This window comes from Grus americana, chromosome 28 (assembly GCF_028858705.1).
Source record: "Grus americana isolate bGruAme1 chromosome 28, bGruAme1.mat, whole genome shotgun sequence".
Classification (NCBI taxonomy): domain Eukaryota; kingdom Metazoa; phylum Chordata; class Aves; order Gruiformes; family Gruidae; genus Grus; species Grus americana.
This window is the reverse complement of record NC_072879.1, coordinates 1,243,125-1,268,843: the sequence shown is the minus strand read 5'-3', so window position 1 is coordinate 1,268,843 and position 25,719 is coordinate 1,243,125. Positions and strand designations below refer to the sequence as shown.

Sequence of the window (25,719 nt, the reverse complement as noted above, 5' to 3'; positions counted from 1 at the left end):
CTGGTGATGGCTTGGTGATGGCAGCGGTTACTTAGGATGCTATAAAAGTCACGGCTGACCTGTGTTCTCAGCCACCTTTATGGGCGTTTGAGGTGCTGGGTGTGCCGAGCTGCGGCATTAACCTCCCGGGTGCCATCCCCTGCCCTGCGGGATGGTTGGCCCCTCTCCTCCGGCCATGTCCCCCTCTTGCAGGTCACCTGTGCGGTGGGGGGGTGCCAGAAGGGGACTGACACCCCGAGGTGACACCGGCTGTCGGGGAGCCCCTGTAGTACCTGATGCGTTTTGCTTTGCTGCTTTTTTGGAACGCGGAGGGTGGAAGCGACCCTCTTCTGCGTCAAGGGTTGAAGCAGGTGGCATTTTTAGGGTGGCGAGAGCCCTGGTGAGCACCGGTCACCCAGCCTTGGGTGTGCAGAGGGACGCGTGGATGGACAGACGGACACCGGTGCTGCAGGTTGCACGTTCAGTACCTGGTCCTGGAACACCTTGTACCCCGGGGCAGTGCCGGAGCTGGGGCATCACCACAGAAACTGCAGTGAGGTTTTCTTGCTCTCTGAAACCTTCGGGGTGCTTCGCCTCTGACTCGAAGCGTGGCCCCAGGGCTTGGCACTGCCTGGCCCCTGCCACCACCTCCGCTTTTGGATGCTGCAGCTGAATCTGGGGAAGCAAACGAGCAGGGAGAACCCTGTCACCCTGGTCCCTTGCCTCCTGAAACCCCCTTGGGGGGGCTGGCTGGGTCCAGGCAGCCCCTTTAGGGCGAGCTGAAATTTGGGGAGGTGAAGTGAAGCAGCTTGCTGGATAAAAAGGCTCCATTTCCACTCCAGCGGGAGGAGAGGGGCTAGTTCGGAGGTGCTGGTGCATCACAAATCCCCCCACTTTGCCCCCCCCTTGCTGGGGGTTCGGCCCCTGTCCCTGCACGCTGTGCCCGTACTGATCCGTGGAAGCAGTCTCTGGCCTCCGTCCCAGTCTAATTCTCTCCTTACCAGTGAATTGGTGCCACTGGGCTGGCCGTGTCCTCGGAGCTGCCACAGATCCAGCGACCCCCTGGGTCTCTGGCGGTGCTGTCGGAGCTCGCTTTGGCCCCATGCAGGGGCAGCGAGAAGGGGGGGGGGGGTCCCTACCCTGCTCCCGCCTCTGCTGCGCCCGTTGCAGCTCAGCTTTGCACTACTGCTTCCCCTTGCCTGCAGCTTCCATTTCCCAACCAGGGAGGGAATTTCCAAACCCAAATCAAAGCAGTCTCGGCCCTGAACCTGCCCCCTTGCGAGGGGGGAGAGGTTTTGGGCAGCCTGGGGCCTGGTTGGGCGTGTGGAGGTCATTGTGTGTCCCTCTTCCGCAGCTGAGACCGGGCAGCTCATCACATGCAACCCTGCCTTTACAGCTCCTACAAGGCTTTGCTCTGGACCCTGTCTCATCCTGAAGCATCATTCCTCAGCGAGGGGCATCCACGGGGCGTCTGCGTGTCACCCCCTGCCACCGAGCCACCCGGCGCGGGTCAGAGGTGACCGTGGTCATCGATTCTCTCTTTAAAAAGCTTTTTACCGCGGTTTGTTGGGACCCTCCGGGAGGGCGAGGGCCAGGGTCGAGGCAGGGGGGCAAGTGTCGATCGCACGTCGGGGGTTCCGCAGGCAGGAAAGCTCCTTACGTGGTGACGTTGGTGCGGCGAGGCCCTTTCTACCACAGCTGATGGGGACAGGGACCTGGCGGCAGCCCCTGTGCATCCGCACCCTCCGCACTCCTCCCCGCTCCAGCCTTTCGCTTGGCTTGGCCCCAGGGTCGGTCCTCAGCCACGGCGCTGAGCCTGGCCACCTCGGCCGCTCTGCCCCGTGCCTCAGTTTCCCCCGGGGCGGCAGCGGGGGACGCCTGTGTCCCCTCCCATGGCCACAGCCCCCCAAAGTGCCCCGCAGTGCAGGAGGGTCCCCAGGCACGGCGGTCCCTGTTCCCAGCCCTAAACCCGCAGTAGGGTGAGGTGGGTGACACCGGGGTTCTCCTGCACCCCCCGGCCACCAGTGAGAGAGGGGCACTGGCCACGCGGAAGGGCTGGGTCACCCAGGGTGGCCAGGAGCAGAGGAGGAGGAAGAGGAGGGTGCGGGTGCCGGGCAGGAAGGAGGGTGGCTGCCGACTGGTTGTGCAGGTTTGGGGGTGGGGGGGGGCAGTTTTTGGGTGTCGGAGGCAGGTGCTGGGTGCTGAGGGCATCGCTCGCTCCTTCCACCGTCTCCGCGTGGGGCTGTTCTGGTCCAGGGGGGCTTGCGGGAGGCAGCAGCCGAGCCCGCGGGCAGCGCAGCCCGTCCATCCTGCCGTGACGGCCCCCGCGGTGGCATCTGGAGGATCAAAGTCTGGGGCACGAACGGGAACCCCAGGGAGGTGCTGGCTCGAGGCTGGGGGCTACACGTGGGGCTGTTCCCAGGCTGAGAAACAACCTCTGTCCCGCAGGGAAATGATTCTAAATTATTATTATTATTTTCTCCGAACAAATGGGGCTTTGTAGCTGCTCGGCTGGTTGGAACGGGGCACCTGGACCTGCTCAGTCCGCACCAAAGGTAAAATCCAGGCTCAAGGGTTTAACTCTTCCCTGCAGGCGCAGGAGGCTGCGCACAGGATCCAGCCGCCACCGCCACGGGGCAGCCCCCACCGGGGTCTTCTGCGCCCAGAGAGGGGGGACACGCTGGGACGGTCATCACGGTGCCCAGAGGAGCATCCTCCATCCCGGCCTCGGGCTGCGCTCGGCCTCCCAGCGCTCGCTTAATTGCACTGGTGGGGGGAATCAACTAATTGCAGGGGCTGATTGATTGGTAAAAATGTCATCTTCGCCGGCCATGGTTGCCAGGGCGACCCCGGCCGTTCTCCACCAGTGTCATGAGTTCCCGGGTGCCCAAAGCCACCCGCCACGTGTCTCTGCGGGGACAGGATGTGGAAATCCCTTTCCTTCCTCCGGATCCGACCCGCTGCTGCAGGAAGCAGCGAGCGGCTGTGAAAGCCGGGGTACGCAGAGGTTTGGGGCCGGGGCCTGTCCCCGCCATGCCCAAGTGGCTCCTGGCCCTTCCCGGTGGTGCCGGTGCCGCCGTTGCCTGAGGGTCTTCGCAGGGCTCCGGCGCTGCACGTGCTGCTGGTGCAGAGGGAGGAGGCGGCGGGTGAAGGTCGAAACACCGAATGTCCTCGTGGATGCTGCTCCAGGGCCGGGGGTCAGCCCCACGGGAGCTGCCGGGGAAGAGCAGGCGCGAAAGGCAAGTGATGGGCTCGGGGGGCGGGAAGGCAGAAACTCCACTTGCGTTGGAAGAGAGGGGCTGGGTTAGCGTTAACCGTCGCGGTCTGGGGCTGCAAAAACGCAAAAAATCGATCCCGGCAGGGCCGGCCGGACCCCGCCGCGGTCGAGGATGGAGACGCCCCGGCCCCGCTTCAGCGTCCGCCCGCTCTCACCGCTGGTGTTTGCTCAGACCATCCAACCAAAACGTCCCGTCCTGCCCGCTGCACCGACCTCTCCCTTGGAGCTGAACTCCTTTTGGCAGCCACCACGTTTTATTTCAAAATGTCCCATGCCGCCATTCTCCAACTCTGTGTGAGAATTAACAATAACTCGTTAATTTGGCTTCCGTGACAGCACCAGCCCCTTGGGTGAGGTTTTCCCCCCCCCTTTTCAGGAGGCGAGGAGCAGCCCCGGCATGGAGATGCACCCAACCGCACCCCCACTGCCGCAGTGTCACCCAGCGCCCCGTGGGGACGTGGGGACACGATGCAGCTGCGTTGTTTATGGACCTCAAACAAGTTATTCATGACTGCGCAGTAAATGCTTTATGGACTGTCGGGCCAGCGCTTGGTTAATTGCCTCTGGGTTTCTGTGGTTAATTGCAGCAAGCAATTAATCTAATGATGGCTAACGCAGGACCACTACGGTGGGGCCTCTCCGCGGGTGTGCGGGATGAGTGTGGGGTGGGACGGGAGAGCTGGGAGACACGGGGGTGGCTCTTGTCTCATTAGCTGCCGTCACTAACGAGGCGGCCTCTGTCCCCCACTAACGAGGCGGCCTCTGTCCCCAGCTGGGTTTGCAGTCCTGGCACTGTCACCTCGGGGCTGCTCGGAGGTGGTGGCTGTTTGTTTGTGCCTTCGGCCTCCTCTTCCTCAGCTGGCCCCTGCTCGCACCTTCCTCGGTCTTCAAGGCACGGCCCGAGCCCTGCGGAGCTGCTGCCGGACCCCGGGGGCTCTGGGGGGGACCGAGCACTCCCCAGTGACACCAGTTCAGCCTCAGCGCAGACCGACACCCCGCTGCCCAAGTCTGCCTTGCCCGCTGCCTCATCACCGCCCTGCAGACGCTCGTGCCCATCCTTTGCCCTCGCATCCGGCTCAGGACCACCCGCCTCTCCGCTGGGATGGTGGCGGGGACACCGTGGCCGTGACACCGTGTGCCTGTCCCCTGGCAGATCCCACGGGAACGGCTCCTGCAGCAGCAGCTCCGGGTGGTTTTGAGCCGAGCCGACACAGCAGGGCAGGGTTTGAGCTGTGCCCGGCTGCCAGCGGGCAGGGGGTGCGCGGGGGGTGCCCAGACGGGGAGCAGCGGGCAGCGAGGGGCGGGCAGCCAGGATGGCAGGCGGGCAGGGCAGGCAGGTCCCTGCGGGAGGCTGGGGCTGGAGGTGTGGCGTGGGGCTGTCCCCACGGTCCCTGCGTGGGGCCGGACGCGTGGCAGCAGTCCCGCTCGCCGCCGCGGTGGCAGGAGCTTGACGGGCGCCCGGGGCTGCGGGCAGGATCGGTGCAGGTACGGGAACCCGGGCGGGGGGGGGGAGCATGGCACGGCATCCCCCCGCCTCAGGGCAGCAGCAACCAGGAGCTGCCATCCTCCTCCTCCTCCTGCTCACTTCGCAGCACCCATGGGTGCTGCCTGGGACCTGAGGGGGGGGGCTTCAGCACTCTCCCGGGAGCTGCATCTCTCCCTGCGGACCCTGGGGAGAAGGGGGGAGCCCGGGGCAGCCCCCCGTAACCACGCTGCAGTCAGCCGCTGTGCACGGAGGAGCGTTTCGGGGCTGGGGACGGGGCAGCCGCCTTTTCACCTGGAGTCACGTCAAGACAGGTGGAAAAACAGGGCGAGCAGGGGGGAAACTCATGGCCCAGGCACGTCCTCCGAGCTGGGGAAAAAGCCCCGAGAGGCTTTCATGAGCCGTGATCCACCTGGCCGGAGTGCGGGGGTGTTTCCGGCGTGACGAGGGCACGAGGAGGCGCGAGCTGGGTGCTGCCCCACGCGCCCACGCACCGCTCATCGCCCGGCCTCGGCCCGTGTCACCCGACGGCTGTGGCGATGCGGCCGAACCTGGGGCAATGCTGGAGCCGTAGCAACGAGGGGTTGGAAGCGAGGGGTCCCTGGGGTGGCACGGCACGGGCTGGGGTCCCACGGGGACATTGCAATTAGGTAAACAACAGCAGCACTAACGAAGCTGGTTACAGCAGCACCCACCAGCTCTGGGCAGAGGACGGGGGGGTGAGGCTGGTCCCATTCCCCCCTACCCCCCCCCCCTTTTTTTTTTTGCCTAGGGAGGAGCAGGAGGGGCAGAAGGGTGACCAGAGCCCCCCCCCCCCCCCGCCACGGGCACTGGCTGTGCTGGGTCTGCTGGGTGCTCCCGGGGAGCCCCACGCGTGTCACACTAATTCCTGTACTGAGCAACAGCTCAACATTTATCCTGAGATTTCAGAAACAAAACTGTCACAGAAACCCCGTAGCAGCGGGTCGGATCAGCCGACGACATAAATCCCCGCGTGTTTCCCTAACTCAGGCCAAACCCTTGTGGCACGGTGCCCGTTCCTGCTTAAACCTGGTTTATTTGTGTTCGGCCATGCAAACCTCCGCTAGCCTAAAACTATGATTTTTTTGGGGGGGTGAGAAAGCCCCGCTTTGGGTCTTGTTGGCAGCCGGCAGCGCCGCGTTGCTGCTCTACAGCCGGAGACCTCAGGGACCAGCGGGACAGGACGTTCCCCGCCGGGCTGGGTGGACTGGCTGGTTGATCCCAGGCATTGAGCTGGGGGAGCATCCTGTGGGTTAATAAATCACTGCTGGTCTAGACGAGGCATGGAGCAGTGGTCAGACGATGTCTCGTGCCTTTGGCCATCACTGGCCCTTTCTAGCCCAGGGCTGGGGCCGGTGCGGGGTTTGGCCGCCCGCCCTCCCGCGCGGCTGGGGCTGGCAGGGCACCCTGGCACCCGCTGCCAGCCTGTTCCCGCCTGCCCAAAGTGCCATTTTTATTTCTAATTGTTAAGGCGATGACTGAGGTGTGCGGAGAGGTTTCTTGGAACTGAGGTTTCTTGGATACCTCCTCAGAAGTATTTTTCCAGTGCTCTGAGTCACTTTTTTTTTTTTTCTTTTTTCTTTTTTCTTTTTTTTCTTTTTTCCCCTTTCGCCCTGGTCCTGGGCTCTGGCACGGGGCTGTTTTCCCGGCTGCCTTCGCACAGCACTCAGCTCCACGGAGGGTCCCGCATCTGCCAAGTGCAGGTGCTTAATTAGCCGTACTTTTGTCTGGCATCGCCCGGGACCGGCGGTGCTTGGGAGCGGACGAGCGGCACGCAGAGGGGCGATGGCCATCGCTGCTGGCTACAGCGGGGCTCAGAGCTGCCAAGCGCGGGGGGATGTTCAGCTTCGAGGCAGATGCTGAGTGCAAGAAGGACCTTCCGAAAGGATGACCACAGACAAAACTAAGGTCTTCCAGCGTATCTCAGGGAGACTTGGGGCAGGGCAGGTTTAGACCATTTGATTAAAGTGATTTCACTGTTTGCTGGTTTGGAAGCAGCGAGCTCAAGCAAACATCTTGGCACGCATCGCTGTCAGCCTCAGCTTTAATATTAATGTCCCGTTGGAGCGAGTCCGGAGGAGGCCACGGAGATGATCCGAGGGCTGGAGCACCTCTGCGATGGAGACAGACTCCCTGCAACCCTTCCCTCCTCCTCAGCCATGCTGTCAGAATACAGATGGGCCCCAAACGAGTTCATGGTGTCGTTTAGGATCCAAGTACGGTGACAAATGTCGAGTCCTTAGTGGCAAAGAAGGATGACGTTGTGGATCGGAGCTTTGTTTTTGGGCAGGCTCTTGGACGCAGGGGCCGAGGTGTCGCCCGTGTTGCTGTTCAGGGTCTCTTTGAACGGGGACGAGGTGACATCTGGCCCGGCTGGTGGCAACCCCCAGCAGCTCAGGGCAGCGTCGTGTGTCAGGGCAAACCAATGTCAAATTTGCCTCGTACCACGAGGACCGACAGGGAGAGAAGTAGACACTTCAGTGAAAGAATGGAAAAAGAGAAGTGATCAAAGGAGCGAGATAAAAAATAATGGCAGGGACAGACTTCTGTGTGGGATTATTTAATAATAAGGTAATTAATGCTTTATACCTCACTGGCTCCTTTCATGTAAGGATCACAAAGCGCTTCACAAACATTAATTAATCTTCCCTAACATCCCTGCAGGGAAGGTCACTGAGCTACTGAGCATAAGGAAAATCTTGTCCTTGATGAAAGTGGCTGCTCTCTAGGCATGACGGATGCTCGGGTGTGATGGCAGGATGGGGAGAGTTTCTCTTCCTCGCTGGTGACTTCAAATGATTTCCCATAACTTCCTCAGAGAGGAAAATGTCTTTGAGTTACCACGGGCAGCCGGGACCGGGCGACGGTGGGTCTGAAAGATGACCTGCAGCAAAGCCGCTGAGCATCCCCGAGGATACTGAGAAGGCAGAAGTCAATCCCACGCAAGGTTTGAGTAAGCGTAAGGTGCCCGTGAAGGGCAAATCTGTGACTGTTGGAAAAAAAATGCCAGGGTGAAGTGGATTTCAATTCAGACTTGAGCTGTGACCAGTCCTGCAAAAGGCAGGGCAAAGAACAGCGGGCGTCAAAGGGAGAAAGACATTTTCTGATGACAAATATTCAGCCTGATGTTACTGATCTGCAACACTCAGATGGCTACAAAGGACTGGGTGTCAGTGTGGAGTTTTACATCTCCAGGGTAGTAAAAAGGTGTAAGTTAATTTGCAGCTCCAGGGAAGACACTCATCCCCACGGTGCCCAGAAGAGTGTCCCTTCTGCGTGATGTCCTGCCCTGGAGAGGTGGAGGGCCCAGCTTTGGGATGTTGGAACATCCAGGTGGGATCGCGTTGTCATTGCTCAGTGTTGCAAATATCTTTGGTTGTCCTTGTTCCTAGATCCTGGTAGTGGTGCCACCATGGCTGCGCAAGACCCCGCCTCAGGCTGCCTGCATGGAAAGAAGCAGCTGCCAGGTCAGTGTGCAATGAGTGTGGTTTGGGGTTTTCTTTTTTTTTTTCCTTTTTTTTTTTTTAGATCGTTTATGAGAGAGTTGAATGTGGGGCACGATCGTGAGATGGGGAAGAAGCAGATTGGAGGTGAATTGGTCTGGAAGGCTTGACAGTCAGCTGGGGTGCAGGAGTTGGGGAACATGGCTGGGATGTCCCTTGCTTGGTGGCATCTGTACTGGGATAACAAAAATGAAATCAGGAGAGGAATGACCAGCCTTCAGAATAGCAAAGACTCTGCTTGGAGGAGTCATCCTTCACCTGGCCTGATTACACTGTTAAACCAAAACCTGAGCCCAGATGGTTGAGGCTCAGAGGGGAAGTGTGTGCAGCAGTCCTACATCTCTGGAAGCTTCTGGCCTCCTGCCCTCTCTGTCCGCTCTGTGGCCCAGCTGACCCCAAAGATCCAGCTCTGTCCCTGTTGTACCTCCAGCTGCTCTCAAGGTGTAGGTGCACGATGGAAAGCCCATCTTGCCAGCAGTGGGTCACCATGAGCCCAGTGGCACCATCGCTGGTCCTTGTGTCCTTGGAGGCCAGAGGCAGATGGCCAGGGCCTGGCTCTGGTGAGAGCTGGTGGATGTCCACTTGCTTTTCCAGCTTTCACCTGGGAGGTGAAGGCCAATGACCGGAACTACCACATGCAGTTCAAGAAGAAAGTTGCCTTCTGTCTGACCAAGAAGAAGTACGCGGTGAGTCAGCCTGGGCCAGTCCCAGACCGTTGCTTTACTCAGTCCCTGATTCCTGAGCTGGTGGTGGTTGGGGGGGGTGACGTGACAGAGATGCTGCAGATGGATCTGCAGTAGGATGGAGAGACATATGTAATCCTCAATGAAGAGGAAGGGCTGCTCCCTGCCCCGTGCCCCAGATGCCCTCTGAAGCTGTCAGACAGGGAGCAGAACTGTATGAAGGATACTTTTTAGTCTGATGGTCAAATCAAAAGGAAGATTTTGGAAAAAAATTTTGATTGAACAAAATCCGATTTTTTTTTTCCAGATGAATGATGATCATCTTGTGGGGGTCAGTTGGGTGTGCTTTAGATGATCAGAAGCAAAATATTTTGTTTCAATTTTAAGTCATATGGCCCTTTGCTCCAATAAATCTTCTTTTTCCTTATGACTTTTGTACATTTTTAAAGGCATCTCTTATGCCATAACAAGTTGAGAAATCCTAAAAATACCAGAATATTTTTGGCATTTTCAAAACGCATCCTTGATTTCATGCGGCTGAGCTCCTACTGGGGCTTTGACCTGTCTGTCTTCTGCAGGGCAATGCCATTAAGACAGCCAAGTACAACATCTTTACCTTCCTGCCGCTGAACCTCTATGAGCAGTTCCACCGAATGGCCAACGTCTACTTTGTCTTTGTTATCCTCTTACAGGTGAGATGGACACCACGGTAAGAGCAAGTGTGTGTGAGACTGTCTAGCAAAGGAGGGTTGTCTGGTGGTTAGAGTAGGGGACTCTGGTCTAAAATGGTGTCAAGGATGCTGCTCTTCAGTGGTGCTCATCGTCTTCATGAACTCTGAGGAGGAGTTTAACCTACGTTAAGTTTGATTACTTTAAACTGATTGGATTTGGATGTAAGCTAAGCTCATGTAGACCACATCTAAACAGAAACCAAATCCAAATTTAGTGACACACACCCCCCCATGCATTTCACGCATCCAGTTTAAAAAGAGGTGGAAATTCGACAAAATAGTTCTGTGTAGACAGAGATGTTGATTTGATTCATCTTAGATGGGTTCCTGCCATCCTCAGGCACTGGCTGGGGTGAGGGGGAGTTACTCAGTCACCTGAAGTGTCCCGAGGTAGGATGAAAGTTGTGTCAGTGGTGTAAAATTCTCCTTCTCTAGACCTTCCCTGAGATCTCCACGCTGCCCTGGTACACCCTGCTGTTCCCCCTGAGCTGCCTTCTCACCATCCGGGGTCTACGAGACCTGATTGATGACATTGTGAGTAGGGGTTGGAGCAAAAGGTTGTGAGTGTTGGGTGTAGGTCCTGTGGGGGACAGTCAGCAGAAAGGTCACCCTTTGCTCTGGGGTGAACTGAAAAGCTTGGGAGTTGCTGTCATTCATCGTTCCTGAGGTACCATCAACCCTACCATGTCCAAAACACTTTGTATTTTCCCTTGGGAAGGATGTGACTGGCCAGTTGGTTTCCCTGGGGTCTAGACCTCCATCTCTGTCATCTTTAATATCTTAGCCAATGGTTATATTCCCAGGTTGGTCCCCAGAAATTCCTTGGGAGAATTTTGCCTCTTTATTCATCAGAATACATCTTCCGATTGCTTCAGGAAGCACATCTTGCCCTGGGGCCGAGGCGGCAGATTGTGGCATTAAGAGGGTTTTTTCATGGGACAAGGAAGTCTGGCATGGCCCATCCCTTTCTTTTGGCCTCTTTTTTTCCTCTCCTCCATGCAGGGCCGTCACCAAAGTGACAGAAACATCAACAGCAGACCCTGTGAAATCCTCTCTGGGAAGAGGTGAGGGGCTTTGGGAAGCTGTACCTGTGTTTTCCAGGTCTGTGTGGAATGATGGATCACCTGAAGTGCTGAGCATCCTTGATCATAGCAGCTGAGAAGGGTTTTGGTGGGAATGTCCCTGACTCTGCAAAATCCCATCACCTCCCAAAACCTGCTGCAGGTCCAGCTGTTCCCCTGTAGGAATGGTCGTATCTCAGTCTAAAAAAGCCCTAATTTGCTGTGATATGCTGGGAGGAGGGTTTCCTGGTCACAGAAGTTCCTTCAATTCTTCATATCTAACCCACGGAATCCCATTCCTGCTGAACACTGGTCCAGGGAAGGACCAACATTTCCCACCCGTGGCCAGGGGGCCGAAAGTCCCTGCCACCCATAGGTACAGGGGATATGGACGTGACAAATGGGTCCTGTGCCATCCTTGGTGCTCAGTCATCCTTCAGTCATGCAGATGGTACCATGGTGGCAGAGATCTCCAACAATCTGGAGACCCAATTCATGCAAGAAGCTGGGACAGACACGGGCTGGTCCGGAGGACGGAAACAGCCACAGCCCCCATTCCCACTGCTCCGCAAGGATAAAAATCCTCCCCCCCCAATTCTCCTGCAGCTTCCGCTGGCAGAAATGGCGTGACATCTGTGTTGGAGACATCGTCCGCCTGCGTAAGGAGAGCTTCGTCCCGGTGAGTGGTGCCCTGGAGCTGGCTGTGCACTGGGGCAGTGAGGGGGGGTAGTTTTGGCGAGGAGGGGCTCAGCCTGGTGCTCTCTCCCCCTTTTTTGCTCTTCAAGGCCGACATGCTCTTGCTGTGCAGCTCAGAGCCCAGCAGCCTGTGCTACGTGGAGACTGCTGACATCGATGGGTGAGGAGAGGGGCAGGGGACCGCTGTCGCCGTGGGGGGAGAGGGGCACAGACATCCCGGCCAACGGCTGAAGCCTCTAGTCTTGGGGACACCCCAGCACTGGGGGGGTCAGGCATGCTGGGAGGGCTGCAAGTCCAGCAGAAACCATGGGATGTGGGGGATCCTGAGAAAGCTAAACCTACAGACACCCCAGAAATGGGATTTGAGCCCCAAATTTTGAAAGTGGAGCCCAAAAGCACTTTGTGGGTTTCCACAGGTGACCTCGGTATCTCTCTCCATCTCTGGGCTCCCTCCCAGCCAGGCAGAGGACAGCAGCTGCCCGTCCCTCCCACCTCCGTCTGCAGGATGATTTAATGGCAGGGTCTCCAGGCTAGGGCTCTCTCTCCGCATGAGTGCTCGATGTCTGGCGCGATAGGTCCCTATCTCTCTTTTCATTGCCATCACTCATGTAATCACCTGATAATTAATGGCCGTCTCTGTCCCATGGGTCCGACAGCAGAATTAACAGCTCTGTCACCCCACAGGGTTGTTTTATTTTTCCCTCCCTGGCTCTTGCTCACAGGGAAACAAACCTGAAGTTCAGACAAGCCCTTCTGGTCACCCACCAGGAGCTGGTGAGCGAGGAGAGCATGGCTGCCTTTGATGGTGAGTCTCCTGGACGGGGGAGGAGGTGGTCATCCCACCAGGATGGGATGGGTTCAGCCTCGGGAAGTCGCTGTCCCCGAGGCACCGAGTGCCATCAGTCCAAGAGGAGGTTGCACTTGCTCCTGCCTGCAAGGAGCCAAAGACCTTGCATGGAGGCCCTTCCCCTGCAGAGTGGCTCTGTGATGGGTCCATCGGGGTTGTGTACCTCCTCCCTGTGCTGGATATTGATGTTCCCACGGGAATCAAGTGCTTGGCTCCCAAACCTGAGCTCAGACCCTGGATTTTTTTCCCTTTGGTCCTCTATAGTATGCAAAGTCCCCTCTCGGAGGTTCTGGGGATGAAGGCGGTTGTGTTTCTCCACTTTTATAGCCCAGTGCGGTTCCTGGACTGAGCACCCTCCCAGGTCTGCAGGGTGGTCCTCCAGCTTAGCCTTAATTGGAACCATCCATATCCCAACTGCGTCTGGAGATGCCCTGACAAAACCTGAATCTCCCCGAGAAGCCCCCAGCACCCCTCTTTAGACGGGGCAGACGTGGTGGGTGAGGGGAGAGGGAGGTCTTCTCGTTTCACCCAAAGCCATCACCTGAATCGTGCCCTCTGCTCAAGGGAGAGTGATCTGTGAGGAGCCCAACAGCCGCATGCACAGCTTCACCGGCACGCTGGAGTGGAGGGGCGAGACCTACGCGCTTGACAGCGAAAGGATCTTGCTGCGAGGCTGTAAGCTTCGCAACACCGACGTTTGCTATGGCTTGGTTATCTACGCAGGTGAGTGCCCGGGCCCAGATCAGGAAGGGCAGAAAACACCCAGGTCCTTAGGGATTTTAAGCTGTCCAAGCACTTCTGGCATCAGCAGGTCCCATTCTCAGCTGATACAAAGCGGGAGGACCTGCCACTGTACGCAAGCCCCCAGAAGTTTGTCCTAAGCTTTCCTGGTGTTGGGCTTGCTGGGAGATGATGTGGTGGTACCAAACCTCTGCTCATCCCAGGTTATATTTCACCTGCATCATGTCCTGCATCACTCCACTTTGTGGTCAAGTGCAGCTGAGAGCTTGGCCACGAGTAGCTGTGGGTAGAGGGGAGGGGTAAGATCTGGTGTAAGCAGCACTTCTCCAAGTGTGCAGCCATGCCTTGATAAACCACCGATCAAGAGATGCAGTCCTCTGAAGTCTTCAGAGGTGAGGAGATGTTGTCGTGGAGGAAACCAGCATCACTTAGCTGCAGGTCAACCTTCTGGGGGCTGTGGACTTGTGTGTTTACTTCTAAAATGTTTCTCATCCAGGATTTGATTCCAAAATTATGAGGAACTGTGGAAAGATCAAGCAGAAGAAAACCAAGCTGGACCGCATGATGGACCGGCTGGTGATCATAGTGAGTGTGGTGCAAACGCCTCCTGCCCTTGGTCTATTGGCCTCCTGGGGTTGCTCACAAGTCTTCTCATGAGAGGCTGCTGGCTTGGGTGATGCTGATTTTCTTAAGCTTGCAATATTTTGCACAAAATATCTTGGGTTTAACATGTAATGGGCAAATACCAAGTGACGTTCCCAGGAAGTGGCACTTGGTGGGTCTGGAGCAGTCTGTGTGGTGGTTGTGTTGCTTAAACTCTGGACTCTGGCAGCTCCGAGTCCTCAGCTCTAGAGCAGCATCTTGGACTAGCCTGTTTCAAACAAGGGAGATGGAGTATTCGGGGTCTCCAACCCCTCCTGGCCTGCCTCACTCATCCATAACCACACCGGTCCAAGGAGGTGGTTTCTGCTGAGGGACCTACAGGCTGTGGCTCAGCACAGAGTAAGACGGAGGACAGGGAAGGAGGAGCCTTTCATCTGAGGAAAACAAAGCAGCATGGTCATAGCAATGAATTGGATGGCTCTTATTCTGGTTCCTGGTAGTTGAGTGTCATCACTTCTCAGACTGGTCACTGGCGTTCCTCTGTTTGCTGGTAACTTCAGCAGGAGGGCTGCAGGACAACCCCCGTCCAGGGAGATAGTGTCTGAGGCAGTTAGGAGGGTGGGAAGGTTGGGGTTTGCTCTGTGTGTGTTGCGGACGTGCCAAGCTGAAATACGTGCTGTGATCCTTCCTCTCGGCCCAGGATGAGTTCTGGGAACCAGCTTCAGGCACAAGGACACCTTTCTGCTGGTTTACAGCTAAATGAGACAAACAATATGGAAAGGGTAATGGTTGGTCCTAGAAAAGGGTCTGGTGGGCTCTGTGTGATGGGATGTTCTCATCCTGGCTTCCCATCTCAGATCTTCCTGGTGCTGTTGGTCACGTCGCTGTGCCTCGCCATTGCCTCTGGGTTCTGGGCCAGGACGTTCCAGGAGAAGCACAGCTACCTCTCTGCTCTCTACAAGCACACGACTCCTGCCCAGCAGGCCTTTTTCAACTTCGGGGGCTTCACGATCCTCCTGAGCATCATCATACCCATGTCCATGTATATAACGTAAGAACAACAGAGCTTGCAAGTGATCAGGGATCAGTACCTTGCCCTTGGCCATCATCTGGCACCTTGGTTTGCAGCCACAAAATGGGGTTGCACAAAAGATCCAGTTGTAGCCCTGAGCAAGTCATGCTCCTGTGTTTCCTTAGCTGTAAGAGGGTAAGGATGGATGGAATGCGTACCTTACAAACGTTGATGATGTGCTTTGAGATCTTCTCAGAGGAAAGCTAGAAAAGAGATGCAGAGACCCGTACGGAGGTTAGAAATTGTGGCCAGGCTGAGGATGAGACTGGTGAAGGTGGTATTTCCCCACCGAGCAGCAGAAGGGTGGGGAAGAAATGGGCACAGCCCACAATTTGTGCTGGAAGAAGCAGTTCCCAAATTTTTAGGCCCTTCACTGAATCTCCAGATCTATGAATTTTGTCATCGAGGGCCAGATTTCCAGAGGGGAGCCCAGTTGCCTGGGACCCAGTAGGCTCTCAGTCTGGTGTGATGAGCCTTCTGAAAAACTGTCCATGGACAATGCAAACCTTCTCGCTTCCCCCCAAGCTCAGAGCCATAGGATCCAGGTGGGGAGTTCCCCTCCGCCCTTTCTTCCTGTGTCAGATCCCCAAGACCCCCTGGGACGTGAGTAACGCGGTATCTGTTCCCAGTGTAAGTTTTCTTCTACCCGACTCCCTAGGTTTGAATTCATCTATCTGGTGAACAACTTTTTTATCAGCTGGGATCTGGAAATGTATTACGCTGTCAAGGACATTCCAGCAAAAGCCAGAAGCACCAGCCTCAATGATCAGCTTGGCCAGATCGAATATATCTTCTCAGACAAGACTGGCACCTTGACACAAAATGTTATGAGCTTCAAGAAATGCTGCATCAATGGGACCATCTATGGTAACTTTTGGTGGATGCAAGTTTGTAGAGAGTGAGGTAGACCTGGAATTTAGGCCATTTTGGTTCTTTCCACTCCTCCCGTCTTGCTGGGAAGCTTGGGGCGTATGGATTGATCGTGGTGGTCCAGCGTGTAGGCAGAAGCTGTAGGAATTCAGCTTGGTCTCATCTCCCATGTTACGGGTGCTTTGCAGGGGCCACCACGCCTGCGGTCACATTGGTCTCGTGCTCCCAGCGCTTGGAGTCAGGGCACAGTTCTGCCCTCCTAAAACGGGTGCCTACCTTTCAGGAGATGTGTCGTGCCCCAAACCCAGCTGAGATCAGCTGGGTCTGCCCCGTGCCTGGGGTTAGGAGCTCAGCACAGCTACGTCGCAGACACGTAGGCGGAGCGAGGTGGGTCCCGCTTGGAATAACCAGCTGATGCTGGCCCAGGTGGGCAGGACAGGGCAGGCAGAGGAGCCACGGGGTGATGGGCCAGTGAAGTCCATGGATTTTTATTTTCTATGAAGGTCTTGGAGAGAAAAAGGAGGTTTTGCTTTTCTTCTTTGCATCGTTTATCTGGTGAATCTCCAGCTTGGTTTCCAAATCTGGGATCTTTGAGACTTTCAGGTGACCTGTGGAGGAGGCAAAGAAATTATCGTTCCCCTTATGTTGTTTCTTTACAGTGAATGCACGTAATTGCTCTGTGCTCTTTTTTTTTTTTTTTTTTTAATGATTCTGCTTGGTTTTCCCCTTAGAAACCTGAGAATTGCTACATCCTTCCTCTTCTTACTGCTACACTTACTCCAGCTCTCGGTTCTGGGAACTATCTCAGTGCTTAATTAGTGAAATTTAGCGAGCAGGGCAGGCCAGAGCTTTAGGATGGAGCTCCTTTTTCTTGAGATAAGTATCAGGCACTTGAGACAAATGGACAGTGATAAAAGCAAAGAGGAGGGGAAAAAAAAATCTAGCAAAGTTTTTAAAGAGGAATAAACCCGATTTTCCCCTACCTGAAGTATCGTGTTGCACCTCTGTGACAGCAGCATCGCCGTAATCCCACCAGCCTCTGAGAGTGTCCCAGGAAACGTGGGTGAAAGCTCGGCCTGAATTTTTAACATTAAAAACATGTCGAAAGTCTGAACAGCCCAAGGGCCAAGCAAATCAAACCTGGATAATCCTAACGGGGCCTGGCTCGTGACCGACACCGAGCAGGCGCTGCAAACCTGTCCCTTCTTGCCAGTCTTCTGGCCAGCAAAAGCAGCAGTCCCTTCTGGAGAGACTCCCCGAAGCCCCCACCAGTGATGCTCCCTGCCAGCTCTCCGTTAACTGAATTATTTTTATTTCAGCAGGTACGAGCACGGGCCACGAGAACAAGCAGCCATCGGTGCGTAACTCCCCTCTCCCATGCCGCGTGGGGCCAGACGCTGCTCCTCATCGGGGCCGAAGCCCCAGCAGTTACCGATCGCGCCGGCGGCAGGGCCACTCTTTTGTCCGGGGGCGCAGCTCGCTCGCAGCGGGGCCGCGCGCCGTAACAGAGCAGCGCGTGTTTCCTCGGGCTGGCGAGTTTGCTGGTTCTCAGCTGCCAGTTAAGGACGGGGGAACCGGCTTTATCAAATAATGCGGTTCTGAGTTTTATTTTTCTTTCATTCCCAACCTTTTTATACTCACCCCCTAGGTGAGAAATGCGGAGCTCAGCTTACGGGCTCTGATCCGGATAGGACCGTGCCAGCACAGGGTACTGCAACCCAGCAGCATCCGCGGTGCAGAGCCCCGTGCCCGGGTGCTGCAGCCTGCCCGTGCCTCTTGCAGGGGTCGGGGTTGACCCGGAGCCACCACGGGGAGAAGTTGGACTTTTGCGACAAGACGCTGCTGGAAGCTGCCTGGCGTGACAACGACCCCGTGCTGAGGGAGTTCCTGAGGCTGCTGGCCCTCTGCCACACCGTCATGGTGGAGGAGAAGGGCGGTGGGTTGGCCGCGGTGGTTGACGTAACTTGGAGCAGGGTCGAGCTGCTCTCCAAGGCATTGAGGCTGCGATGGCTTTTCCATCGCCCAGCAAAGCTCTGCTGTGGGGGTGCAGGTGGTGTGAGAGCCCAGGGATGTGTTGGGCATCACGGACTTGTACATTTGGGTTTGGTTTAAAGCTAATGAGATGGAACGGAAGCACAGCGGGGATAATCCATCCCTGTCTGGGCACTTGTCCTGCCTGGGGCAATGAGCAAAAGAGACGACACAGGTAGGATTGATTTTCCCTAGCCTGGTGGCTTGGACTTTAGAATCTCCATAGATAATGTTGGTGCTGGGCAAAAACAGTGTGTTTCAGATGTCCAAGAGTTGCTTGGCTGGGAATCTCCTTGTCTAACCTCTACTCCTCTTCTGCAGACCAGCTGGTTTATCAAGCAGCTTCACCCGATGAGGAAGCGCTGGTGTTGGCAGCCAGGAACTTGGGGTACGTCTTCCTGGCCCGAACGCAAGACACCATCACCATCAGTGAGCTGGGGATGAAGAGGACGTACAAAGTGCTGGCCATGCTGGACTTCAACAGCGATCGCAAGAGGATGTCTGTCCTGGGTGAGCAGGCAGAAAAGCACCAGCATACCTCGCGGTGCCTTCTGCAGCCTGGCCATCGCATGGGGACACCGATGAGTGGGAGCCTTCTCTCTGGGTACCTAAGCTGTCCTTCCCCTCCCTCCCAGTGCGAGACCCCCAGGGCACAATCCGGCTCTACACCAAGGGGGCTGACACAGTCATCCTGGAGAGACTGCAGGGGCGAGGGCCCAATGAGACCTTCACCGAGATGGCGCTGGATGTGAGTCCCACACCAGCCTGGCGTGGAAAGGGCTGGTCTCCCTGCTGCTGGCTTTGTGCTGGGTGTCCTGGAGTCCCCTGCTGCTCTTTCTCCCTCTGGCTTCAGGATTTTGGTCCTTCTTTCTTCCTTCTGCTCTAGGAGCTTTACCTGCATATGGGACAGGGACTAAGAGGGCATCAAATCCACCTTCGGTGTTCTTCATGGACCAGTTGTATTGCAAGGACGCTCATGGGGATGCTGTAGTATGGGGGAGGGAGTCAGAGCCCAGCGGGAGACCCTCAGATCCTGGAGGGTCTCTGGCTGGCTGGCATGATGCCCTGGTCCACCATGACTCATCCTGGTTGAGAGAAGGGAGACCTGATGTCTCATCTCTGCAGCGCTTTGCAGAGGAGACACTGAGGACTTTGTGCCTGGCCAGCAAGGAGGTGAGCGAGGTCGAATACGGCACGTGGAGCAGGAGGCACTGCGAGGCCAGCATCCTGCTGCAGGACCGCGCACGGGAGCTGGACAAGCTGTACGAGGAGATGGAGCAGAACCTGCAGGTGGGATGGGGCCAGGTTTTAGGAGGAACCGGCTGTGCTGGTCCCACAGAAGGCAGGAGTGTGGGGTTTGGCTCTCCGTGATGAGAGGGTGAAGCATCCAACCCAACACCCATCCCCTGGGTGGGAGGGCAGGTGGAGTTTCCTCCTCAGTGGTGACTTTGTGACATGCCAGTAGACACTGGGTTGTGTCCACCCCTGGGCAAGGACCCCTGGTTGGATCCAGGGGCAATTCCCATCTCCTTATCTTGCCCTGCCTCATGTCATGACACCCACTCACCCTCCTTCCAGCTGCTTGGGGTCACGGCCATTGAGGACAAGTTGCAAGATGGAGTCCCTGAGACCATCCAGCTGCTGAAACTGGGCAACATTAAAGTGTGGGTGCTGACGGGAGACAAACAAGGTCAGTGGAAGCAACCCCAGACCCCACCAACGCATTGCAGCTTCTCCCCTAACCAGGACCAAAGAGGAGATATGAGACCTTGGGAGGGGGCAACAACCATGTTCTGCTGTTCCCATTAATACAAAATAATAGCATGTCCCACAGATCATGTCACCCATGGGGAAACTGAGGCAGGGGAAGCCATCTGTGTGATGGCACAGAGCTGGAGCAGAGCCCCCAGCAGCTGCTGCCCACCGAGGGCTGTCGGACCCAAGGGCTGAGGGCTGTCCCGGCGGCGTGGGGGACAGCACCATGTGGTGGTGTTGACTGTTGGCACCTGCATGTTGCAGAGACCGCAATGAACATCGGCTACGCATGCAAGCTGCTCACGGACGACATGGAGATCCTGGAGGAGAAGGAGATAAGGTGAGGAATCGTGACCTCCTGGTTCAGGACTTTGTTGTCCCTGCTGAAGACACCCGAGGGCATAGAAACCTGTGCAGAGTGGGTAGAGCTCAACTCTGCCAGACATGCTTCTCCTTCCCTGTCCCAGCCTGGATGTCCATGGCCCTCATCTGCTGATGCTTTTCCAGGCCTCCCCATCTGTTCCTGCCCCTACAGCATTCTCCTCCTTGGTGGGCTTTGACCAGAAAGTGCTTAAGCTGTCTCTCCAGCCTCTGAACCACAGGGACAGAGGCTGATTTCTGATATCAGTGAGCCCTTGGGACCTCCTCTCTGTGCCTTCTATTCCCACCACTGGGTACCAGCCCCACCTCCCTGGAGACGCCTTTGAGATGGCAATGGCCAACTGTAGGTCTCAGTCGAAGCCAGGCAGCACGCTGGCTCCAGACACCTCTTCCTCGCACAGCGAGATCCTCGAGGCTTACTGGGTGAGCAGCAACAACCTCAGCAGCCGCGGTGAAGCCCTGTGCAGCGGCCGCCTCTCCCAGGAGCACCCAGAGCCTTCGTGCCACAAGAAGAGAGCTCTCATCATCAGCGGGGACTTCCTGGTAAGGTGGCAGGTGGATGCTCTTCTCTGCTCCCTGCCTACCCTGGTGCTATCAAATTCCTGGGTGACACCAGCATGTGGAGGAGGTGGTGCCCCTCCTGCCCAAGGGGTCGGAAAAGCCCATTTTTGGGCTGGAGAATGAAGAGTGGAAAGGGGGACGCCCTTGCATGGATCATTTGGTGTTGGGGGGCTTTGACCACACCTGGTCTTCTGGGATGATGCAGGCTGGTGGGTAATCACATGCTCTTCTGGTCATACTGGGACAATCTGGTCTCATGGTCACAGTGCCTGCTGCACGCTGAACTTGGAGAAAATGGGTCACTTTTTTATAGCACCTACAAGAGCATTGTTGAGGAGCTGGGAGCCTCATGCTATGAAGGCTATGGGTGAGGTCCCAGCCGCATTTGCTCTCCCCTAAGGACAAAATCCTCCACACGGGAGAGGTGCTGAAGGAGAAGAAGGGGCGGCTGTGGCGGTGGTTGGCTTGCTGCAGGGCTACGGACTCGCAGGAGCAGGGCAGTCTGGTGGAGAAGGCCTTCGTGGACTTGGCCACCAGCTGCCAGGCGGTGATCTGCTGTAGGGTGACCCCCAAGCAGAAAGCCCTCATCGTGCAGCTGGTGAAGAAGCACAAGAAAGCCATCACGCTGGCCATCGGGGATGGGGCCAATGATGTCAACATGATCAAAAGTGAGGCTCGGGGCAGCAGGGAGCGTGGGTTTTGGCTGGCGCATCCCACTGGTGGGGAGTGGTGGTGCCCCATCTGCCATCTCCACCACCTCACCCTCCCCTTCGAGGTGAGGAGCTGGGAGGGGAACTCCCAACCCAGTTCCCCACGTTGCTGTGCTGGGAGGGGACCAGGACCAGGACCAGCCTGGCACAGGAGCAGGATGGACCACTTGCTTTAGCAGCGGGGATGTAACTTGATGAAACTTCAAGCCCCAACCTGGGCAGCTGGCAGAGACCTCCCTGCCCCTCTCCACCAGCCCCAACACGGGGCTGCGCTCTTCGCATACCCAACCATGCCTGGCATGTCACTCCCGCAGCCATGGCACGTGATGGAGGGAGCTTCTTCCCTTTGCCCTTCGCTCCTGGATTCACCCTCTCCCATCAGCCTGGGGGCAATCCACAGGGAAATCAAGCACCCAGCTCCCCGAAAACCTCCCCACCTGTGTTTCACACCCTCCTGTCCTCTGCAGCCGCTGACATCGGAGTGGGCATCAGCGGGCTGGAGGGCATGCAAGCCGTGCAGTGCAGCGACTACGCCCTGGCACAGTTCTCCTATCTCCAGCGCCTCCTGCTCGTCCACGGCCGCTGGGCGTACCTGCGCATCTGCAAGTTCCTCCGTTACTTCTTCTACAAGACCTTTGCTGGCCTTATGGCCCAGGTCTGGTTTGCTTTCCATAGCGGATTCACAGCTCAGGTGAGGGGTGCTGCCATTAGCAGGGGTCACAACCATCCCGTGGAGGTCTGCACACCGGTGTTGCAACCCCCCTGCTGAGGACCCTGTGCGGGTTTTGTGCCTGGTACTGCCTGATGGGCACATGTCCACATCACCGCCATGGTCTTCTTTCTCCCTTGCCCTGGTATTGGACTGTCCAATTTTTTTAGGGCTGCCTGGCTGAGATGCAGCTGTTTATCTACTTTTTACCTGGCTGGATTGGGAAAAGCACCCTGGGGAGATTTGGGATGTCCTTGTGAGCTGCAGCTCAGTCTTGGGCAGATGCAGGGAAAGATCCCATGTGCATTAAGCTGGTTCCCCCCCGCACCCCAAAATGGGAGCTTTTATGCCAAGGACCATCCATGTGACTTGGCCACCACTGCGTGGTTCCAGCCCCCCATCTCCATCTGCAGCACGGCCCCACAAGCCCACCAGTCGCTGCAGACAACACGGGGCTGATGCAGAGCCTGGGGCAAGTCCATGGGGACTTCCCCAGTGTTTGGACATGAGTCTCTCGGACTCATCCCTGGTGCCTGGGCATCCTTCCTGAGTCTTTCCACTGCAGCTCACAGGCACTTTCTTCTCCCTTCTAGCCTCTGTATGAAGGCTGGTTCCTTGCGCTCTACAACATTTTCTACACCGCCTGCCCCGTGCTGTCCATGGGCCTTCTGGAGCAGGTACGGGTTCACCAGGCTGCATCCAGCCCCTGTGCCTGGAGGCTGCATCCTCGGTGGGTGTGAATCAGCCTGGTGGTCATTGCACCCCACCTACATGGCTCTTTGTGCTGGGACATGGTAGCAAGCAGCTCAGTGGGCATCTGGAGGTCACCACCGGTCCTGGGGTGCCTCTGTTCTCCGTCACCCCAGAGCAAGCAGGTGGAGGGTCTCGCTGCAGCTCTCCCAAAGGGTGTGTTGAGTGGGGCGGCCCAATCCTGCTCCCTAGAGTGGGTAGGGAGGGTGATGTTTGGTGTCCTCCTGGCAGGACGTGAGTGCTAAGAAGAGCCTGGAGTTCCCTGAGCTCTACGTGATTGGGCAGCAAGATGAGCTCTTCAACTACCGCGTTTTCAGCGTCACCCTCCTGCACGGGGTCAGCACCTCGCTCGCCAGCTTCTACATTGCGCTCTGGGCCTTCGAAGACCACGTTGGCAGCAAGGTTGTCGGCGACTACGAGTCCTTCGCCGTCACGGTGGCCACGTCAGCATTGCTGTCAGTCCTCATGGAGGTGAGAGCTGATCTGCCCTTCCCCATCCTGGCCCCAGGGCAGATGTTCAGGGAGCCCTGGGCTCTCTGACACCATCCCCAGCAGCTTCATGGCTGGGGGATGATCTTCCTTGGGGCAGGGGAGGAATTTGGGATGAGTGGCCAAATGGAAGAGAGTCCCCACACCCTCCATGAGCTGCTGTGTGTTCTGTCCTTGTCCCTGCAGATCATCCTGGACACCAAGTTCTGGACGGCGGTGTCCCTCCTGATGGTCACAGCCAGCCTGCTGTTCTTCTGCTTCCTCTCCTTCCTGACCCAAAGCATCGATGCCTTCAGGATAGCCCCTACTGTCTTCTGCTTTCCAGGTGAGATGCCCTGGGGATCCCCATGGTCCTTCCCTTCCTGGAGCCAGGGGAGCCCAGCCTGGGCTTGGTGCTACCAGCTGTTTCCCACCTCGTAGAGCATCTCTTTGTTGCCATTTCTCAATCTTGCTGTCTTTATTTTTGACTCCAATTTAGATGCCATCTCCTCTTTAGACCCCTCAACACCTTTGTGGGTGGGGCCTCGTCCCCCAACAGTTGTTCCCTCTGTCCTCTCCACCTTCCCTACATCACCCACCGACTTCTTGTGTTGACAGAGGCCAGCCGGAATGCCCTGACTGATCCCTATGTCCTACTAGTGGTCCTGCTGTCCCTGGTGGTGAACACCGTCCCCTCGCTCACCATCCGCTTGTACCGCACCATCACGGGCAAAACCACCATCCAGCAGGTGAGGGCTGCGTGGGGGCTGGCACGGGGAGGGGTCTGCCTCCTGCCAGCATCGGTGTCCGGGGCTGGCCAGGGTGCTGCTGGTGATGGGAAGGGTGAAGATTCCCCAGGGAAGCCACTGCCTGGGCTGTAGCGGTGGGATGTCACCTTTCCTTGGTGGCACCACTCAGTTGGTGGTGGTCTGTCATGACCCCAAGTCTGGCTCCAGGGCCCTCTCCCCACATTGATTCATGGCCCAACAGGAAGTCCTGAGGCAAGAGACCTGCTCCAGCTCTTGGAGAGGGTCTGCTTTTCGCTACAGTAAGGAACTGCCCTCCAGGACTCCCTGGAGCTGCCACTTAGGAGGCACTGGGGCCTGGTGCAGGTCTTGGTACCACCCCCCAGCCTTGGCAGAGCTCACCTCCATCTGGGTTGTGGGTCCCAAAGGAGAGCAGGGGTTGGGATTGTGCTCCAGAGCTCTGGAAGGTTTGAAGACCCCCATGAGGGTCCCCACGTTATGCATCCCACCCCATCAACTCAGGTCATGGTGGAGCTGGGACCCAAACTGTGTCTCAGTGAAGGGTGTCCCTGCTCACCCAGCGTGTCCTTCCTTGGGGTGAGGGCTTGCCTGGGAGGTGGCCACAGCCCTGATATCCCCATCTCCTTGCAGAAGATCCGCCTGAAGGCCAGGCGGGAGCCGGAGCCCTCGGTGGAGCTGCGTGCCCATGTCCCTCGCGGCTCCTTCCACCGCCGCTCCAGCTACGCCTTCTCGCACCAGGAGGGCTACGCCGGCCTCATCACCCGCGGGGACAGCCTGCGCGCCGGGGCCACCCGCAGCACCGCCCCAGGCCTCCTGCCCCCAGAGACGACGCCGGGTTTGTCCTCCCTCCCCAGCCCCTCGGAGTAGCTGCCCTGGCTGGCATCAACCTCCCGCCGTGCTGGGACAGGGGAGGTGCCGTCAAGGCGCAGAACTGGCTGGCTCCCTCCTTTTATGGGCATTTTTTTAATCTTATTTGGATGGTTTTGAAGTGTGGGCAGCTCCCCATGGCTGCAGAGGGGCTTGGTCCAGCCTGGGGGGGCTGCTGCTCCAGGCGCTGAGCCATGGGAAGTGTTCCACCAGCAGCTCCATCTCCCCCACGCAGCGCGTGCACGGGCTTTGCAGGAGCCCGTAGAGCTCTGAAAACCACCAACTTCTGGCGCCACGCTCGGCCCCTCGCCCCGCGCCTCCCTGGCTGGCACCCCAGCCCCCCCCCCGCCGAGCCCCCTCAGAGCCGGGGCTTCCTCCTGCCTGAGCCGCATCCTGCTCCAGGCCAGACCCACAAGCAGCAACTCTGCTGCCCCAGGCTCGTTATTCCACCGCTGAATTAATAAAATGCCCTGATGCAAGCCCAGCGGTGGGGCTGGGTGGTGGGTGCAGCCCCTCACCCCTGCTCGCTCTCTTGTGCACGGGGCGGGGGGGCCGAGCTTCAGCGGCTGCACGAAGACCCTCGTCTTGTTTTCCCATGGCTGCAAGGAGCGCAGCGCAGCGCAGAGCCGGCCGCCCTCCCCGCGCAGGGCTGGAGCCGGCACCCGTGGCTTCCACGTGCAGCGACCCAGCAGATCAGACCCGAGCAGGGTAATTTTCAAATGCCCCCCGTTTTCTGGAGGAGGACCTGCGTGTGACTGATTACCTGCAGGTTCTGCTGCTGCGGCCAAACCAGCCCGGCTTCTTGCAGCCTCTCCCCGCCGTCTCCACCTCCTTGTCTTTGCCGTCCCTGCGCGAGGTGCGTATGGCGGTGGTGTCTATGTGCCATGGCCCGTGTCCACAGCAGCCACGTCCCACGCCCCAGGACCGATGTCCCCATCTCTGGGGGATGTTTGGGCCACGGGCTGTTTGCTGCAAAGCCCTGAAAAGTACCTTTGGGGAGAGGGCGAAGCGTTCAGGGTGATGTTCGTCAGCTCTGCCCCGCGGGCACGGGAGCACACGTCCTGCGGAGCCACGCTTTTGGGGACAGCGGCTGCGGGAGAAGTTGTGCGTGATCAACCGACCGGTGATCGCATCACACTTTTTATTATTTTTA

At 57.5% G+C, this 25,719-nt stretch overlaps 1 protein-coding gene across 2 annotated transcripts; it reads left to right on the top strand.

Moving 5' to 3' along the window:
- Positions 1-1,347: 1,347 nt before the first annotated feature.
- ATP8B3 (ATPase phospholipid transporting 8B3) lies at positions 1,348-25,719 on the top strand. Of its 2 annotated transcripts, XM_054805866.1 has the most exons (30): positions 1,348-1,495; positions 2,483-2,534; positions 3,079-3,218; positions 8,153-8,227; positions 8,858-8,949; positions 9,525-9,638; positions 10,113-10,211; positions 10,680-10,741; positions 11,345-11,417; positions 11,524-11,594; positions 12,157-12,239; positions 12,846-13,004; positions 13,519-13,607; positions 14,483-14,676; positions 15,356-15,564; positions 16,890-16,924; positions 17,350-17,503; positions 17,920-18,108; positions 18,234-18,346; positions 18,724-18,888; positions 19,177-19,288; positions 19,618-19,693; positions 20,136-20,277; positions 20,696-20,963; positions 21,473-21,696; positions 22,308-22,391; positions 22,696-22,935; positions 23,140-23,278; positions 23,551-23,681; positions 24,330-25,719. In XM_054805866.1, the coding sequence occupies exons 4-30, from the start codon at positions 8,173-8,175 to the stop codon at positions 24,564-24,566; spliced, it is 3,609 nt and encodes a 1,202-aa protein (XP_054661841.1). In that variant the 5' UTR covers positions 1,348-1,495; positions 2,483-2,534; positions 3,079-3,218; positions 8,153-8,172; the 3' UTR covers positions 24,567-25,719. The 2 variants fall into 2 exon arrangements, with proteins under 2 accessions (XP_054661841.1, XP_054661840.1); XM_054805865.1 differs by lacking the exon at positions 2,483-2,534 and having other exon boundaries at positions 2,573-3,218.